This window comes from Momordica charantia, assembly GCF_013281855.1.
Source record: "Momordica charantia cultivar OHB3-1 chromosome 8 unlocalized genomic scaffold, Mcharantia_2.0 BLBB01000008.1, whole genome shotgun sequence".
NCBI classification, from domain to species: Eukaryota; Viridiplantae; Streptophyta; class Magnoliopsida; order Cucurbitales; family Cucurbitaceae; genus Momordica; species Momordica charantia.
In genome coordinates, this window is record NW_028275166.1 from 22833081 (window position 1) to 22854434 (window position 21354).

The window sequence follows — 21354 nt, forward strand, 5'->3', positions numbered from 1 at the left end:
TTTTTGGTTTGGTTTGACCTGTGATATATATATATATATATATACACACACACACACACCATGAAGTCACGACTTATGAAGTCACGACTTATTTCCAATTACTGCTGTTTCTCTTTCTACTCGTGTGTTTAGAAGTGAGGGTAGAATGAGTAATTTTGTAAAAAGAGATTTAAGTATAATTGATTTTTTAAGATCACCCCTATCTTAAAAATTAATTTAGAGTGATTTCAAGTTTTTTTAATAAATTTTTTAATTTATCAAACATGATTTATGAAAGGGGAAGTGATTTTGACAATGAGAATGGTCAAAATAACTCCCAAATGTACCGTTAAGCCTTTAATAATGTTTAAAGTTAGGTCGGTCGTTCTAAAAAATTATTGTAATAGAAGGGGCCCACCTGTTTTGAGGTAAAAAATCGCACCTTCTCTCCCTACCAAGCACAAATTTTAACAAGGTGATTCACTCTCCCCGACCTATCTTTCATATGTCCTTTTCGTTGATTGTATTTTATGGATAAAATTTATATGTTTATCGGTAAGTAAGTTTCTTCTTACTAGTAATTAAAAAACTATTTTCTTTCTATTTCTTTATACATCTATCTCTCTTAGTCTTATATTTTTTTTAGTCGTGGTAAGTAAGAGATACCATGTTATCGTTAGTACCTAAATTTTATTTGTATTTTGTTTTCCAAAGCAAAGTAGAGAAATGCCCGGAGACTATAAGGATTGTGTATTTCTATTCTCATGCCTCTAGCCAAATCATAATTTATGGTAATCTGTCATTGCCTCAAAGTCATAATACAAAGAAAGGGACAAGGTCTTAGATAAGCAAAATATTATGTTGGTTAGAAATGTTACCTATGATGACCGATACCTTGGTCTTCATGAATGCCTGGGAACAAGAAAAATAACTTCAAATTTGTTGATGCAGAAATTTGGCTTCTTAGGATTCCGCCAATATTTGCACCAAGCTTCTAGAATAAAGGGACCGACGAGACCTGCAAAACAGAATAACACTAAGACTAGTGTGGCTCTTGCCACACGGGCTCCGATACTTAAGTTAGGATCGGAGTATAAAGTGTAGGGTATTGTGAGCATACCTCTAGGGTTTGACTCACCCTTCTATTTATAAAAGTCGATCCTTAATCCCTTTAGGAATTACCAAAGTTGAATACTAGTGTGCCTAGGAGATCTGGACTTTTGGACATGTGTGTTTTGGGTCTGTCATCGGATCAAGAGTTGGGACGCAATGGGTTCGAGCCGGCATGCATCGCGGTTGAGTCAGGTTTTCTGGAGTTCTCGACTGGGGGGTCGAGAATTGCTCGGTGTCGAGCCTTGGTCGACGCTGGGTAGTGCTTTGCGCCGATCACCTGTTGGTCGGGGGGCCGACTTGGGTCGCCGATCACCGACCCCCTTTCTAGTTCGTGCCTTCTCTTGGCTCTTCCATGGTCTTCTCTCGCTTCGCTGGATCTCTCTTTCTTCCTATAACAAAATTTATCAAGGATCACGTCTGGAAACATCTACCATGGTAAAGAGGAAAGTTGATCTACATGGGGAGTGGTTATAAAGACTATGATCCAAGCAATCCAATCATACTCCATGAATTATTTCAAATGCAACTATACAATCAAGCCTTAATGCACTACTATTAGGGATTTTAATTAATTTTTTTTATATTCGTCAATGTCCGGATTACTGATAAACAATAAAAGGATATATTTAAATCTTTTTTTTTATTTATTTTTAGGTAGGGAACATAAGTTCTTCCATTCATCGGTACACTACGAGAAACAAAATTGTACTTTCTTTTATATTGGTCCATGGTCTGAACGAGTCGCACATCACCCTAGTACATGTTCCTCAATGATGAGGGTATCTCTGAAGAGCGGGCAATTTGGTGACGTTTCTGATTGGTTGTCTTGTGCTTTTAATAAGTTGTTTATTGACACGTTGAATTGTATACATAATGAATTGGTTTAGATTAATCCTAACTGGATGATTATGAATTACTTTTATATTCTATATTAATAGTATTAATAGTAATAGAAAATATTATATTTGAAGAAGATAAAATATCAAATTTGGAATTTTACAATGAAATCTCTGCTACTTTTTATTCAACCGCTACAAGATCAACAATTCAATTTTTTCCTACAAATAGTTAAGTGTATTTGGGTCTGGCCTGTTTGTATTGGACTTATGAAGTCTATAAATAAACCCATTTGTAATAGTAAAACGTAATGAATTCAAGTATCAATAAAAGCATTCATTATTTCTCTCAAAGAATCGCTTTTTCACTTTGTTATGGTATCAGAGCACGACGCAAGTTGGGAGATGATAATTTCTTCTTGAGGAACACAAATGGATCAACTACAATAAATAGTTAGTACACCCGCTGGAAAAAATAAGATCGATTAGTAATGTCTTGGCTTCTTGGTTCTATGGCAGAAGAAATACATGCAGAACTTCTTCACTGCACAACTACAAAAGAGATTTGGAAAAACTTCTTCACTGCACAACTACAAAAGAGATTTGGACAAATTTACATTAGATGTTTGCATCTGAAAATCTTGCAAAAGTCATGGTGTTAAGGACGAAGCTAGTGAATTCAAGAAAAGGTGCCTTGAATTTAAAAGAATACATGAGGCAAATATAGAACTTAGTAGATGCATTGAAAGGTGCTGAAAAAATAATACCAGTGGAAGATCACATTTTACATATTCTGGCAGGCCTTGGATAAGAATATGAGTCTACATTTTCAGTGATAATTGCCAGCCAGATATTACTATGCAAGAAGTCACATCTTTGCTATTATCACATGAGAGCAGAATGCTTAAAAAAACCGCACTAAAATCATCAAAGGATTTGACACTATCTACGACAAATCTTGTACATCATCAAAATAATGCTGTGAATCCTAATAACAACTCAAGAACACAGAATACTATACCTGCAGATAATAGCAGAGGCCAACATAATTCTGATGCAAATCACAGAGGTCAATACAGAGATAATAGAGGTGGAGGTCGACAGTGGTTTTCAAGAAACAAGAGTTTAGTGTTAGATTTGCCACAAATTCGGACATAATGCAGACAAGTGTTATTTTCATATGTCTAATAATTCATCCACTCGTCCAACATCTAATCCACAGAACACATATAATCAACCTCACATGACAGCCATGATGATGTCTTCAAACCTCAATGGGGATACCAATTGGTACCATGACTCGGGAGCTACAAATCATATCACTCATAATATGAGTAACCAAATATCAGCAGTGAAATTACTAATGGGCAACAAATACTGGTCAGGTATGCTTATAACCCAATCTGGTCAATCTTCTCTTGTTTCATCCTCAAATCATGTGTTTCATCTTCGTAATCAATTACATGTACCTACCATAACTAAAAACCTCCTAAGAGTTAGTCAATTTGCTAAAGAAAATTAAGTCTTTTTTTAGTTTCACCATTTTTCTGTTTTGTTAAGGACCAAACCACTGGTAATACTCTTCTCCAAAGGACTCTTCATGATGAATTATACTCTTTCCAGTTGAATGCATCTCCCTCAACGACTAGAGATAACTCTTTCATTCACCCAAGTGCCAATAATGTTTCAGATTGTTATTCCAAACAAGAACCTATTGTTCCAGCTGATTGTCCAAGATTGATATATGGCACACAAGATTAGGTCATCCTTCCCCTCTTGTAATTCAACAAGTTCTTAAACTTTTTGTAACCGTCAGTTGAATACAAATAAATATATTTCATTTTGTCATGCTTGTGCTATTGGGAAACATCATTCCCTTCCTTTTACCATTTTTCATACCACAAATATAGCTCATTTACAACTTATAGTTTCCGATTTATGGGGTCAAACATACAAAACATCCAGAAATTGATAAAAATATTACATTATGTTTATTTATGCGTACTCACAGTTCACATGGATCTACTTTCTAGAATCCAAAGGTCAAGTGTTCCTTGCCTTTTTAAAGTTTGAATCCCTAGTTGAAAATCTCCTAAACACAAATATCAAAATTTTTCAATCCGATGGGGAAGGGGAATTCAAACTCTTTACACCATTTCTCCAATCTCATGGAATTCAACATAGATTATCTTGTCCCTACACATCCCAACAAAATAGGATAGCCGAAAGAAAACACCACCATGTTGTTGATAATGGTCTAACTATGCTTTCTGACTCCTCTACGCCTCTTGAGTTTTGGGACGATGCATTCTCCACCACGGTCTATCTCATTAATCGTCTGTTAGACCACCAATTATTCATACTTATGCTAGGAGGGGTAGAATGGGTAACTGAGGGGTGGTCCACAGGAGAAGGGGTATTTTGGGAAGTTTATGTTTAAGTTAGTTAGTAGTACGGTTAGGGGAGGGAATAAAATGTATGTAACGGAGCCTCGGGATTGAGGTAGGTACTTTTTTGGTATTTTGTGTGTACGAATAGCTCTGTGCTATTGGGAGAAACCCAACCCTCTCGAATTAGCTGGTCTTGTAAGCCTAAGGGCAACTTTCTTTTGAATATCAAGGTTTAGTGAGGAAGATACCTCACAACTTGGTATTAGAGCGGTCATCCTGGGAAAGAAGTGAAGAATAGTGCAGACGAGATTGGAGGAACGTTGCAATGCCACGGAGAAAGAGGTGGTCGAGAGCGTGAAAAAGCAGGTTCAGGCGAACCAAAAGGTCTTGGAAAAGTTCATGGCAAAGATGGATGTGCGTCGAGGTTTATGGCTGAAGTCACTAGCGGAAATTCATCGATGACAGAGAAGACGACAGGAGAAGGCTCGTCGCTGAAAAGGAAGGCTACGGATGAGAGTACCCGAATCTTGGAAACGACCGAGACTGGAAGCGACCGGAGTAACTTTAAGAAGGTGGAGATGCCGATTTTCCTGGGTCCATATCCGGAGTCGTGGCTTTTTCGAACCGAAAGGTACTTTGAAATCCATAAGTTAACTGATTCAGAAAAACTTATTGTCATTGTGATTAGTTTCGATGGAATAACGTTAGCTTGGTATCAGTGGAATGATCATCGCCGGCGGTTTGTGGACTAGGAGGTCTTGAAGAAGCGAAGTTTTCCAACATTTCTTACCTTCAAAAAGGGGAAGACAATGTGCAAGGCTATTTGCGATTAGACAGGAAACCACTGTCGAAGACTACATCGAACGGTTCGAGGCCATGGCGGCATTGTTACCACAAGTTTTCAATGAGGTCTTTGAAGAAATTTTCCTCAATGGGCTCAAACCTGTGGTCAGGGTTGAAGTGCTTGTGATGGAACCCGATGGGCTTGAACAAATCATACGGAATGCCTAGTTAGTAGAGGACATTGATCTTACAGCCCGTGAAGATGAGGAGACGGTTGTGGGAAAGGGGGCGAGTAATAACTCCACATCGGGAGTCGGAAAAAGCGCACTAAAGGGAACATACCTACCAAGGTACCCACATAGTAACCCTGTCTAGGAAGGGTCAGGTGAATACGGCCACGACGAAACCAGAGCCCCAACAAAAATGCTGAACCGAAGCCGAATACTAAAAGAGGAAGTAGAAGGGTTTATGCTTCAAGTGCGATGGAAAGTACTCAGTGGGACACAGGTGTAAGAAAAAATAGTTACGTGTGTTCGTGGTGCACAACGACGATCAGGCAGAGGAAGACACAGAGATGGAAATAGAGTTTGAAGAGGGAACGAAAGAAGAAGAGAAGGGGGCGTCGTAGAATATGTCACCCTAAACTCCATTATTGGCTTGACTATACCCGGTATCATGAAACTTAGAGGCCAGATTCAAGAGAGAGGCGTTGTTATGCTGGTCGATTGCAGAGCCACATATAACTTCGTTTCTCAGAAGTTGGCTAGCGAACTTGGCTTGACCAGAACAGAGACACCCAACTACGGGGTCATCATGGGATTAGGGACGGCGGTCAGGGGCGGAGGAATATGTAAGAAGGTAGTCTTGACTCTCCTCGAGATGACGGTGAAGGAAGATTTTTTGCCGCTGGAATTGGGAAGCATTGATGTGGTCCTCGAAATGCTATGGCTGAAGCAGGTGGGCAAAATGCAAGAAGACTGGCCAGCGCTAACCATGACCTTCGAAAAAGAGGGACGGAAGGTAAAGATACAAGGGGATCCGACTCTGACGCGTATGGAGGTGACCTTCAAGAAACTAGCTAGAGCATGGAATGAGAATGATCAACGATTCTTGATTGAGTTACAGGTCTTCTAACTACTGAGGAGAGGAACAACTGGTGCCACTCCAGGTGCAACCCCCTCTTCCCTAGGGGATAGCCGCCCTACTGACAGAATACGCGTCGATATTCTAGGAACCAACATGCCTCCCGCCGAAACGATGGACTGACCATCGCATCTAGCTGAAGGATGGACAGAATCCCATCAGTGATCGACCGTACCGATATCCCCAAGTGCAGAAAGAAGAGATCGAGAGGATGGTGTAATAGATGCTGGACGCGGGAATCATCATACCTAGCATTAATCCCTACTCAAGCCCCGTCATTCTAGTGAAGAAGAAAGATGGGAGTTGGGATTTTACATCGACTATAGGGCCCTGAATAAGGCCATTGTACCTGATAAATTTCCCATTCCGGTGATCGAGGAACTGCTGAATGAGTTGCATGGCTCCTCGGTTTATTCGAAGATAGATCTCCGATCAGGGTATCACCAGATCAGGGTGGCGAAGGGGACGTGGCCAAGATCGCTTTTCGGACTCACGAGGGGCATTATGAGTTCCTAATAATGCCCTTCGGCCTTACGAATGCACCATCCACCTTTCAGGCCCTCATGGACCAGGTATTCTGTCCTTTCTTACAAAGGTTTGGTTGGTTTTCTTTGATGACATACTAGTTTATAGTTCTGAAAAAAGTGCATGTTTGCCTAGGGAACGTGCACTTCTTTTGGGTGTTGTCTTTGATGTCCTACGAGTTAACGACCTGCAAGCCAACCGAAAGAAGTGCACGTTCGCCTAAGGGAGAATTGAATACTTGGGGCACTGGGTGTCAGCCCATGGCGTGGATGCCGATCCAGAGAAAGTACGAGCGATGCTCCAATGGCCAATTCCTACGAATATCAAAGAGCTACGAGGGTTCCTTGGCTTAACCGGGTACTACCGTCGGTTTGTCTCAAATTTCTGTACTATCGCCGCTCCATTGACCCAATTGCTGAAGAAAGACTCGTTTGTTTGGGGAGAATCTGCAACGTAGGCCTTCGAGGAGCTCAAAAAGGCCATGGTCACCCTTCCGGTGTTAGCACTGCCAGATTTTGCGGTCCCATTCGTGATAGAGACCGATGCCTCCGGATTCGGACTTGGAGCGGTCTTATCTCAACATCAGAAACCAATTGCATATTCAGCCATATCTATCCACTCATGCAAGGATGAAGTCAGTCTATGAGAGGGAACTAATGGTCGTTCTTGCGGTTCAACGATGGCACCCTATCTGTTGGGTCATCGGTTTATCGTCCGCACGGACCAACAAGCATTGAAGCACCTATTGGATCAACGACAGATTCAACCGGAGTACCAAAGATGGGTGGCCGAGCTCTTGGATACGATTTCGAGATCCAATATCGACTAGGCCAAGAGAATAAAGCGGCTGATAGCCTCTCCAAAATGCCACCAGTGGGGCACCTAGCTATGCTCTATGTTCCGCGGTTAGTGGATCTAAAAGTGATAAAAAAGGAAGTGAATGAAGATCCATACTTAGCTCTTATCTTGAAGGAACTAGAGGAAGACCCCGAAGGCAGTTCGAAATTCAGGGTGCAACAGGGGATGCTACGGTACTAGAATCGATTGGTGTTAGCTAAGCAGTCATTTCTAATACCTTCTATACTCCACATGTACCACGACTCAGTCATGGAAGGACACTCAGGGTTCCTTCGCACGTACAAGCATCTAACGAGTGAGCTATATTAGCAAGGGATGAAGGCTTATGTTAAAAATTATGTGGAACACTACCAGGTATGCTAGAGGAAGAAGACCATCTCTGCCTCCCCTACAGGGCTACTTCAGCCTCTACCTATCCCCGATCGCATCTGGGAGGATGTGGCCATGGATTTCATCCAGAGACTACCTAAGTCCGATGGGTGTGATGTCATTTTAGTGGTGGTCGATCGACTGAGTAAATATGCCCATTTCGTAGCACTCACCCATCCTTTTACCACAAAGACTGTGGTAGGCATATTCATTAAAGAAATCGTGCGGCTTCATGGGTTCCCAAGGTCGATCGTTTCTGATTGAGACAAGGTGTTCGTCAGTCACTTCTAGGCAGAGCTCTTTCGTGTACAGGGCACACAATTAAAGAGGAGTACAACCTATCACCCCTTGTCAGATGGACAATTTGAAGTGGTTAACCGATGTCTCGAGACTTACCTCCGATGTTATTGTAACGACTCTCCTAAGCAGTGGGGACAGTGGCTGTCGTGGGCGGATTACTGGTATAACACCACATACCACATGACGATTGGAGCCACCCCCTTTCAGCTGCTGTACAGCCAACAGCCCCCAAGGATCATTGGTCATGACAATATGAAGACCAGCAATACAACTTTGGACCAGCAACTTGCAGACAGTGATTATTGGGTTGTATGCCCTAAATTCGTGGTTTGTAAACATCAAACAAATATTCATTATCTGTTATAAACTCGTGGTTTGTTATTGATGTTTCTCTTAGAATTATATTAACTCAAATCCAATTAACTAACATCCTAGGTTAGGTCATGTAACTGGAACAGTATATAATAGATATACAATATATATTTAATACACAACATATATATTTTATATACAGTGTATATATATACAGTATATATTCGATATACAGGTGGATAATGTTCCAGTAGTAATCTACAGGGTCTATAGTATATGGACAAGGTTGGGTACCTTATTCTGGTAACACTGTGGATATGACCCACTTTGTAATAGTTACAAATGACTTGATCCAGGTCGTTCGTGTGGAGACATCCGAGTGGTTTGTATAATACCAGACCACGAAATAATTAATCTTTAGTTGTAATACCGTTAGCTAATAGATTAATATTTTAATAGGATGATCGGGTAACTCGAACTCAATCCTGAATGAGTTATGGACTCCTGCCTGTTATGACTCATCCTTTGATTTGTATGGGTGAGAGTGGCCTGAGTCGCCGACTCAATATTTCTACCATTTTGGGGACGAGACCGAGTGGGGAACTGGGAACATAACTACACAAGATGGAATTCACTCCTTCCCGACTTTAGGTAAGGAGATGATTGTTCTCTTAAGTGCTGACTCCATAACTTGAACAAGGGGCCCCACCCTCTCACTAGTCCGAGAGGGACTTTCGGTTATTGGTTGGACCATAATCGGGTTGTTCATTAGAGGATCAGCGATACTTATTGTACAAGATGTAACACATGGGTAAAACAATAATTTGACCCAGCTATGGTTACGAACACTCGTGAAAGATTGACTTATCGTTAATGGTCAAAATCCATGGACACAAAATATTCTACAGTGAGAAGAGTGCAAGTGTGGATCTTTAGTGGAGCGATCGATAGTTAACAAATGTTGATTAATATGACTAATGAGTTTAATCAATTAATCTCATATCGTTGGAGCTTCCGATCTGTAGGTCCATTAGGTCCCCTTGCTAACTCGTAAAGGATAGTTAAGAACATTTAGTTTTGAGAAAAATTTGAAATGTTCAAATTAGTTCAAGGGAATTAAGGCTAATTGTATGAGATGCAATTAATATAATGTATGTTGATACATTATACTATAAAATTAATTTTGAATTGGATTCAAAATCATGAGAGAGAGATGAATATTATAATCTGATTCTAATATAGTTGATTAGTTTAAGTTTAATTTAATTAAATATGATTTAATTAAATTAATGTGATATATTAATTTGGTTAAATTAAATTGAATTGAATTAAATTAAATTAATATTTTTTTATAATTAATTATTATTTTAATTAAAATTGTTTTAATTTAAATAAAAAAAAGAAAAGAAAATGGGAAGGGGTGGAAAGTGGGGAGGTCTTCCCACCTCCCACCATTAGGAAGTGAGTGGGGAAGTGGTGACTTCCCCCTCTCTTCCTTCCCTATAAAAGGGAGCTTCTCCCACTTCTTTTCGGTGACCCTCTAACGTCAGTTGATAGAGTTTCCAAAACTTTAACGAGAAAATCTCTCTCTCGATTTCTCAATTTCCCTTTCAATTATAAGACGGTTTCCACAAACCGAGTTCTTAATATCCAGAGGATAGCGAGGAAGACTTTGTGGTGGCGTTGGTGTCTACATTGAAGAGGTGTCTTCAAAGGTATGTATCACTAACTCCTTTCTCCTCATGCTTATGTCTTTTCTTTGTTGTAATTCTAAAACAAGATCGAAGCACACACGTTTGTGCGCTTTCGCTGCAAGATCCGATCCCTTCAGGGATACGGCGTTAGACCGTATGAAGGGACACTTCAGAAAAGTCCAAGAACAGATGAAACTATATGCAGATAGAAAGAGGCAGGATGTGGAATTCAACGAAGGAGATTGGGTGTACCTCAAACTTTGACCCTACCGACAGAAATTCGTGGCCAAACGGAGGAATGAGAAATTAGCTCCGAATTATTTCGGCCCCTTTGAGATCGTTCAAACGATAGGTAAGGGTTGCTTACAAGCTGCGGCTTCCGGTGGAATCCAATATCCACCCAGTTTTTCATGTTTCTCAACTCAAACAGGCTGTAGGGAATGTGGACGCCATCCAAACACTGACCCCTTGGGTCTCTAAAGACATGGAGTGGAAAGCGGAGCCAACTGAGGTGTATGCCACACGCACCAATGAAGCTACTGGCAAAGGCGAGGCCCTGATCGCGTGGAAACATCTACCTGAAGAGGAGGTGACATGGGAGGAGTTGGATGAAATTAAATGACAATTTCCTGATTTCTTCGCGGAGCATCTGGACACCCACCTTGAGGACAAGGTGGATTTCGAAGGAGGGAGTGATGTTAGACCACCAATTATTCATACTTATGCTAGGAGGGGTAGAATGGGTAATTGAGGGGTGGTCCATAGGAAGAGGGGTATTTTGGGAAGTTTATGTTTAAGTTAGTTAGTAGTACCGTTTTAGTGGAGGGAATGGAATGTATGTAAAGGAGTCTCACGATGGAGGTAGGCACTTTTTTGGTATTTTGTGTACGAATAGCTATGTGCTATTAGGAGAGACCCAGCCCTCTCGAATTGGCCAGTCTTGTAAGCCTAAGGACAACTTTCTTTTGAATACCAAGGTTTAGTGAGGAAGATACCTCACACCGTCTTCATCACAAAATCTTGATTGGAAAAGTCCCTTGGAAATTTTTTTTTTAACCAAATTCCCAACTATTCCTTCCTAAAAACATTTAGGTGCCTATGCTATCCTTCGCTTCGTCCTTACAACAATCATAAGCTCCAACCTAGATTTACTCCCTGAATCTTTTTAAGGTTGCAACAACATTCATAAAGGTATAAATGTCTTTCCCTTGATAACCGCATATACATCTTTACATATCATTTTCAATGAATCCTCATTTCCCTATGCACTCAAATATGTTCCTAAAATTCCTCCTCCTAATTCATCTTCTTATATTAGTCCATATATATCTTCTCCTCACTCTCTGCCTCCCACTTCCATTCTCAATTATGTGCCTACATCTATATCCTCTGCCCATCCAATTCCTTCCCCTCAACACCTCACACCTTTAATATCACATGCCTCAACTACTCTTAATCTATCCGAGGCCCCACCCATAGTCTATCATCCTTTACCAAATCATGATTCACCTCTTATTTCTAACAATCCATTCTCCTCCCATCTGCAACCTACTATATTTCCTTTTATTTCTCCAACCACCCTCCTAGACCAATCCATACCTAATCTGCCATCTGTCTCTTCACAAGCTTCACCTACTGCTCCGCTAAATACACATCTCATGGTCACTCGTGCTAAGAATGGTGTTTGTAAACCTAAAATACCTCATGATTATAAGGAGGTAGAACTTACAACAGCCAATGAGGCCCTCAAACACTCTCATTGGCGAAAGGCCATAGAAGAAGAATATAATGCTCTTATGAAAAATAACACTTGGGAGTTAGTACAATCAACACCGAATCAGAAAGTTGTGGTTGTAAATGGGTGTTCAAAATAAAAAGAGACTCAGATGGATCAGTTTCTAGATATAAGGCTAGACTTGTCGCTGAGGAATTTCATCAAACGACGAATATCGATTATTCCGAAACATTTAGTCTTGTTGTTAAGCTTATCACAATTCGAGTGTTATTTACCCTAACTATTGCTAAAGGATGGGACCTTCATCAAATAGACATTAATAATGCCTTTCTACATGAGCTTCTTAATGAAACGGTATTCATGAAACAACCTATTGGCTTTATCTTATCAAATTTGAAGCTGTAAACTTCGATAGGCGTTATATAGCCTTAAATAGACACCAAGAACGTGGTTTGAAAGACTAAGCATGTACTTCACCTTTCTTGATTTTATTGGCTCCAAGACAGATCCTTCACTATTTTTCAGATTTCATGAGGTCATATTAATGTTATATTCTAATCTATGTAGATGATATTTTGATTACGGGCGACTCTAAGGTTGAAAATTAGTCATTGATTTCTACTCTACACAACAAGTTTGCTTTGAAGGACCTAGGGAAACTTAATCACTTTCTCGGTATAGAGGTTTCCAATCCGACATCTGACAGTATTTTTCTATCCCATTCTATATATATAACAGATCTACTTTAAAAAGGTACAATGCTAGATGCAAATCCCACAGCTACCCCCATGGTTACAGGTTCTCTATTATCTGCCTATCAAGGAGATCCTCTTCCTGATCCATTCCCATCGTTTGAGCTTTACAATATGTAACATTTACAAGACCGAAAATTTCTCTCTGTCAACAAGGCTTGCCAGTTCATGCACTCCCCAACTAAAACTCACTGACAGCTTGTTAAATGAATCATTCGATATCTCAAAGGAACTTTTGATAATGAATTATTACTTACTAAACCAGTCAATCTACCACTACAGGGCTATACAGATGCAGATTGGGCATCAAACCCAGATGATAGTCTATGTCAGGTTTTTGCATTTACTTTGGTAACAATCCTATCTCAAGGGATCTAAAAAGCAAGCCATAATTTCAAGATCTAGTATAGAAGCGGAGTATCGTGCTTTGGCACTTGCTACTTCTGAATTGATATGGCTGAAAAAACCCTCTTCCACTTGCTGTATATTATCCCGTCTCGACCACTGATCCTTTGGTGCAATAACCTTAGCTCCATTCATCTCAGCGCCAACCCCGTACTACACTCCCAAATGAAACATGTATAAATTGACATCTAGTTCGTTCGTGATTTGGTCATCTTAGGCCAGCTAAAGGTTCAGGCATCTTCCCTCCATCGCTCAGATTGCAAACGCCTTGACGAAACCCTTGTTGGCCGTGTAGTTCCACGTGTCTCGTTTAAAGATTCATCCACGAATTCTATTTATATAATATCTATTATATCTATAATAAATATTATTTATTTATATAGAGAGGATATATATACTTATATAGTAGCAACTTCTATTTAGAAACTTTTATTGATTGAATTAGGAAAGTGGAGACCGATTTATAAATTAACTGTACATTTCTTTTTTTTTAACATCTTTAGAATATTTTTGTGAGATTCTAATCTTTTGTGAACAGAACTTATTATGTTAGGATTTGGTATTTATTTCTGGGTTTATAAACTTTGTTTTTGTTCTCTTTTCTTATATCTTTTAATTTTTTTTAGTATTGTGTTTGTTGTATCAGTCAAATCTTTCCTTTTTTTCCTCTTAATGAAAAACTTGTGGTTCTATCCTCCCCTTCTTTTCTTTTCCTCCCATTCCGAAAGAAAAAAAAGTTTATTAATAGAAATTAATGACTAGTTACCAACATCAAAACTAAATTTTTTAGATTATAAAAGGATTTAAACTCGTTACTTCAAGGTATGAGCCTTGCAAGCTACCAAGCTGTTCTACCCTATGACAAAGAGAAGAGCGGTGAGCGGTGAACTAATAGACAAACAAATATTGAATTGAATGCATAACTAATAAATAAAAGTATATATATATTTTTATTCTTATGGATGTTGATATTCGTGGACAATATGGGTATATATTGCCTGCAGTAGGTATCTAGTTATGGATGTTGATATTGGTTGACAATATGGGTATATATTGCCTGTAGTAGGTACCCGGTTAGCCAGTATAAATGGTTTCAATTTCAATCGATCAATATTTGATAGTCAAGGTCATGTAATTTAATATCGGGCTAAGATGATATCATTAACCGTGCTAATCTTAGTAAGGAATTTATGCATCAACGTAGTATGTACGCAAAGGGTCATTGTTTGACGGAGTTACATTCCATGTGACTTGAACCCAAGACTTCAAGGATATTCCTTGAGTCCCCAAGCCATCCAAACGGGGATTCCTTGTACAAGGATGTCATTTTTACATGTATCATATATATAATATATATTACAAGCCCTGTGGTAAGAAACAAAATTTCCGCTTAGATACGATTGTGAAATAAGAGAATGAATGAGAAACCTATAGAATTGTAAATTTCTAATAAGAGGATAAATAATTAAAGTGGCCGGCGGGCCCTTTTTGGTTTTGGAGATGGGGGACTCCCTCATGATTTTTAAAGTCAGACGAATTTTCTTCTTTATTATAAATTTCGTTTTTGTCAGTATTGACATGTAGAATAGAACTCTATTTTTATTTGATTTGCATCTGATTAATCAGTTCTTCAAAAGATCTATCATATTGTGTATGATAGAATACATGATTTGATTGGTGAATGTGCATCTGATTCTTTTTTCAACTTGGATTCTTTTTTCAACTTGGAGATATTATAATCAATTCATAACAATTATTTCATTTTTATATTTTTATATAAAATATAAATATAAAAAAATAGAGATTCAAGTAATCATTAATCAAATAGTATTTTAGTACGTAATAAACAATTCTCCGACCCTACAATATTTGATTGTTAAGGAAACTCGTAGGACATTAAATCCGGAGTAGGTGTCCACACAAGAATTTCAAAGAAATTAAATTCATTTTATCAAATATCTTCATAGTTATAGGTTAGCTAATACAATTCATATTAATATTTCTACATTTTACATTAAAAAAATAACTTGTCCCTTCTATTTTGAATTGTTACATTCCAATTAAAACATAGTAGATTAGGAAGAATAAATATTAAAATATTCAAACCCTTTGGATCCATTAAAAGTGTACGAAATTGATAAAAGAGAGTCAATGACAAACCTAAGGTAGCAAAAATCTTATATCTAATTCAAAATGTCACCTATTTTCTTAATTTTCAAATATTTACTATAATAGTTACTTATATGAATAGTATAAAATGTTTACTTATATGAATAGTATATCAATAGTATATCGTATACTCATATCAATAGTATATCAAATATATATCACATAAATATTACAAGTATATCAGACACTCATATAAATAGTATATAATAGAAATAATACATAATATGTACATCACATACATATACCAATAATCAAATATATTATAGATGTATATAGTAAAATTGTTATTTTAAAATTAGACTCTGTTTTTTTTAATGCTATATTTGAAAAAATTAAATGTGATTGCTATTCTACTAATTTTACTAAATGTTTTTTTTACATATTTATAATTGTCCCTTCAATTAAAGTATACGATAATAAAATTACTAATCATACACAAATTTTATTAATTTATATTTTAAAGCCAAGGCTTGTGGTAAAAAACTTGTGTGTGAGTATATATAAAGACCCATAGATAAAAAAGTGACTGATCTATCATACCATATAATTAGTGAAAATATCTTCTCAAAAAAAATAAAATAAAAACTGGTGAAAGATTACAATAACAACAATCATCCCCAAGTTATGAAAAGCTAGAGAGAAGACTATCTGCTCCATTCAAAGTCTCCACCATATCTAGGATTCGCGTTATTTACTCGGCCGCTATCTTCTGCCCTCGTCATGGTGTTCGAAATCATATGCCAACCCATAAGGTGAGGCAGGATAAACTGCACACAAATCCAACCTTAAACATCCATTTTATGAATTACAATCACATGATTTGGATAAAAAACGTCATCAGGACAAGTATGTCGGTTCAGCTCGGTTTTTGGCCAAGACCAACTGAACAGTGCCTTAAACCAGACCAAACCAACCAAACCTGATTCAAACTGAATCAACTGACTAGTTTTCAGTTTTGCACCTAATGAAACCGAACAAACCAATACAATTTGGTACTGATTTTGGTCAGTTAAGGGATTCTTTTTCTCGATTATTTCTGTTTCGACTTGAACCCCCCAAATCATACACAGGCAGCTTGCCATATAATTCATTTGATATCAATCATAAACCAGACAAGCATGGCAAGAAAGTGCTGCATGTAAACAGGGAAGAACTTATACCTTGAAAGCCTCAACAAGTACGGTATACTCTGCTTTAGTGATGGGAATATAAATGCTCTCATCCATGTTGATTAGCTTGTTTTGAACGCCTTGTGCAGCAAAATAGAATAGAAAAGGTAAGGGAAAAAATAACAAACTTTCTCTAGAATCATTACAGCTTACAGGATCAATGTTATATGGGAAAAAAGAAATTAGAAAAATCATCAAGTTTCATTAGGAATAGACAACCTATCAACTACTATATTCAAATGGCAATTGTTACGATTGATATATAGATTATTTATTCTTATAAAAAAACATATAGATTATTTATTGAACTTCAAAATAAGAAAACCACAGGGTAATGAGTACAATACAGATTTTTAATACTATTCGAGAGTTCTAAGAAAGAAGCAAATTAAAGCAGGACAACTGAAATCTAGTTATCTATTGAACTAGAAATAAGCAAATCAATGTTATGCTCCTTCTAACCACGCAGCACACAGCTAAATCTATACAAAAGATGCACCCCCTCACACATACTAACTTATCATACTACTTCTAACGCTTCTTTTTTAGTATTTGTATTTGATAGAATGCGTTGTCATGGTTGAAGATATGAAAGGAAGAGTATAAAGAACAGTGGTTGCAAAATAAAATGACAGATATGAATGAGACATACATGATTCCAGGCTCCAACTAATTAAATCCGGTTGGATATACACATGCAGCAGAATTCAGCATCAGGATCAATCTCAAATGAATCTTAAAGGTTTCAATACAAGACTTACTGAGATTGAAGAAATGGCCAGAACCATCCGGAAGAGGCTCCACTTTTAATATCTTTCTGACCTTCCCTTCCTCGCTGCAGAACAAATATCTTATCATCTCTTATCATCATAAAACACTAGGTTTTCTAACCTGCAAAGCTTTGTTTACAAACACTCATCTGTACCAGATGAAAATTATGACGTAAATATGGCCAGAATGTACATGCAAAGTGGGATTTTTTTTTTAATTTATTTATTTTATGAAATGCAAGAAGTGGTATTTGGCTACTAGAGAGATCAAGATTCATAACATCATTGTTCTCAATGTTCGATGCAATGCAATTCTGAGACCTGAGAAACCATGCTTGGCCAGAGTCGCAAGACAATGGTATAAATGTTTGTGGTAACCAAAGAATCAAAAAATACATAAACATCAACATGGCACAACAGAAGAAACTAACTTCATTCAAGAATCAACCATGGCATTTTAATGGTTCTTGTAAAAAGGCAGTACCTTTTTCCCTTATAGGGATCGTGAAAAAATTCACAAGAGTCTCTCAGGCCAAGGGCAATTAGACTTCCCAATTCCGTCACTGATAATGAGAATACCTATAAACAAGACAAAGTGTAATCTAATTCAGCAATGTATCAAAAAAAAAACTATGGAATTGATTTCACAAGAAGTTCTCATTTTGTCTTTGTATTTTATTCTCGTTGAGAACACTTAAAGTTCTTGTTACAAAATATACAAGTTCAAAAATAGTGATTTCAAATGCACAATGATATTAACCTTTACATGAAATCATCTAATTATTGTTCTTAAAAATAGTTCCATACCTTTTTTCAGTACAAGTGTACAACAATACGTGGGAGTAGGGATTCGAACCTACAATTTTTTCGTTGATGATACAATTGAGCTATACTAAGTATTAAAAAAAAAGCGAGAGAGATTTTTGTTCACAGCTCCCTAAACATGGGTTAGTATTTCAATATCAACTATTCCATCATGGAAATACTACTTCCCCACACCTCCAAGAGGCCAAAAACAGAACCTGTGGAATAGTTATCAGCATTAAACTAGATATGCAGTTTACCTCATTAATTCAAAAACTTCAATAACTTTAAGAGTCAACATCTCATTAGTTAATGTTAATGAACACCTGTTTTCTACTCCAATCATATTGACGAACACCAGCTGCAGGGGCAAACTGAAGCAATACAAATCCTTCCCTGGATAGTTTGAACGCCCCTGACTGCAAATTTGTAAAAGATTAAGAACCTCACAAAACTGACAACAAAGAAAAACAGCCCATCATGAGTTATGACGAAGCTCAAGAACATATTCTTATGACGAACACAGAATTTAACTCAAACATACATCCAAAGGTGTAAATTCTGGAGGCCTAGGCTCCACCGTAAGAACGGCCTTCCCTTTGTATATCGAATGACCGACAAAAAACCTTGGCGGCAACGCTCCGGCAGCTACAAACAAGCCAAACCATTATACTTCAGAACCCGAGGAATCAAAAACAACTACCACAGACTAAATAAAGAAACTAAAAAGCCCCTTGAATTTCGACTTGGAGAAACCCTTTCCAATTGAGTCTTGTCTCAATAAACCCACCTTCTAATGTCATAAGGGTGAGCTTATATACTTAAATTTCTTCCCAACATAAACCAAAAATCCCAAATAGCACCAGTTTCCTGCTGTCACTCTGTATGACCCACAGGATAAGAGATAGTGAAGTACCTCCGGCGCGAGTTTGTGGAGAAAATGAATGGGCCTGAGAACCAGGTTCGGACGGCGGCGGCTGCTGCTGCTGCGTGCTCCATGAGTATTGGCATTTTGGAGACGGTTTTCGTGTAGCGGTTAGAGTGAGGAGTGGACGAGAGGAATTAAGGGTACAGAGTCTACGGTTGGGACAAAGATGCGAGGTTTCCGGCGAGAGCTCGGGGTTTAATAATGGTGGAAGCAAAGAAGAAGAAAGCCATTGTAGTCGCAGCATCGTCTCGCCTTGTCTTCGCGGCTCAATTCTATCGCGGAGGTCAGAGAGCCATTTTTCCACTATCAAAACCCTTGGCCGTACAATTTTTGTTTCCTCGCGTAATATAGTAATACTAACAAACCTGTGCTTTGAACTTCGTTAACAAGTATTGGAACATTGACCAGAGATGGGGCAACCTGAGATATGGTAAAAAATGTTAGGAAAATAAATAAAATAGCAATAAGATTTGGATTTTTCAAATATAGCATTTTTTTTGCAAAAAACGGAGACCCACGTTCTAAATTACAAATATATCCTGCAGGTCCGAACCAACAATAAATTACTTCTGATATACTAATGATTTGACAGATATACTCCTGATATGTATGTGATATATGTTTGATATACATATGGTATGAAATTGATTTACTTCTGATATAACTATGATATATACTACTATAGGTGATATAGAACTGATTGACTTTTAATATACTGTTGATTTACTTATGATATAACTATGATTAACAGATATACTCCTCATATATATGTGATATATGTTTGATATACATATGATATGAAATTGATTTACTTCTGATATAACTATGATATCTACTACTATAGGTAATATAAAACTGATTGAGTTCTTATATACTATTGATTTACTTCTTATATAACTATGATATCTACCAATTATTTCGAACATATTACCTTTAATATATGTTTTATGATATACTACTAATATATGAAATATTTTTTTTTTCAGATAAAAGCAATGGTACAAACACGAAAAATGAAATAAAAAAAAAACATCGTCGAAAATGTTGATGTGGTTCGTCCCAAAAAACAACATAAACCAACGTCAAAAGTGTTGTCTATGGAAAAACGGAAAGCTTCAAAGATAGTATCTCCGAAAACACGACAATCACCAAGAACGAAGATTGATGTCCCAAGCTTTTACCTAAAGATTATACAAGAATGAAACTTACGCTTTTCTAGACTGTTGGAACTTATGCTTTTGGAACTTATCCTCCTTCTTTTATAGAATTTTAAGAATGACATTGTTAGTCTACTTTTGGTTTATGCTACTGGTTCGTTTTGATGTTTAAACTTTTAAGTTTTTGGTTGAAGGAGTTTACTGCTGATTTGACGTTGATGTTGATACCTAAGAATGATATTTAAACATTTTAAGAATGACATTGTTGCTGCTTTTATTTTGATCTTTAAAACTTTAAATAAAACTTAATTGTACTATTGATATATTTACAATGTATACTTGATATATCACCGATATATTATTGATATACAGAAAAACCCTAAGTTTCTATTTACCTCTAATTTCTAATTGATTTCTCACTCACAGTAATTTCGAAAATCACCATTGACATTCACATTCACGTTCCTTTCAAGTTTTCTTTCTCATTTTCAATAAGTATCAAATTTTTTTTCTCATTTTTCATGCATGCCAATACCTACTAATTTATAATTGATCAAAAAAATACAAGACAAAGGGTTAAAGAAGGTAAAATAGTGATTTACTATTATACAACTGATATATAATTGATTGACTTTTGATATACTATTGATTTACTTCTGATATACTAATGTTGTCAGATATACTCCTGATATATATGTGATATATGTTTGATATATAATAATGAAACGATAACTGAAGAGGGTAATTTGGGAATACTGAAAATTTTAAAATCAGGATTTTCAAAAAACTGCTATATCTGAAAATATCAAAAAGATATGTTATTTTGTTAAATATAGAAAACTTATATGCTACCCATTACAAAACCCCAAATATATATTTATTTTATGCTGTTGAGTTGGCATACTTGTAAATGTGGATCCATCCGAGTGGATAAGACTACTTTTACTCACTAATAATGAATAATTTGATTATTGTAATACTTGAACTTGAAATAAATAAATAAATAATATCGATAAAGATTGAGTTTTTGGGCTGAATACCATTTTTCAAGAGAGTATTGATTTTACCACTTTTTAAAAAAAAATTCATGTTTTCTAATCTATATCAGGTTGGACACCAATTGACTTTCACTACCCTTCTACTAATTTTTTTAATTTACATCC

The 21354-nt window shown here is 37.0% G+C and overlaps 1 protein-coding gene across 1 annotated transcript; it reads right to left on the reverse strand.

Moving 5' to 3' along the window:
• Positions 1-15878: 15878 nt before the first annotated feature.
• LOC111019296 (single-stranded DNA-binding protein WHY1, chloroplastic) lies at positions 15879-19377 on the reverse strand. Its single transcript, XM_022295640.2, has 7 exons — positions 19023-19377; positions 18651-18754; positions 18433-18525; positions 17787-17881; positions 17294-17367; positions 16524-16612; positions 15879-16130 (listed from the first exon to the last, which is right to left on the reverse strand). The coding sequence occupies exons 1-7, from the start codon at positions 19276-19278 to the stop codon at positions 16008-16010; spliced, it is 834 nt and encodes a 277-aa protein (XP_022151332.1). The 5' UTR covers positions 19279-19377; the 3' UTR covers positions 15879-16007.
• Between the last annotated feature and the right edge of the window lie 1977 nt (positions 19378-21354).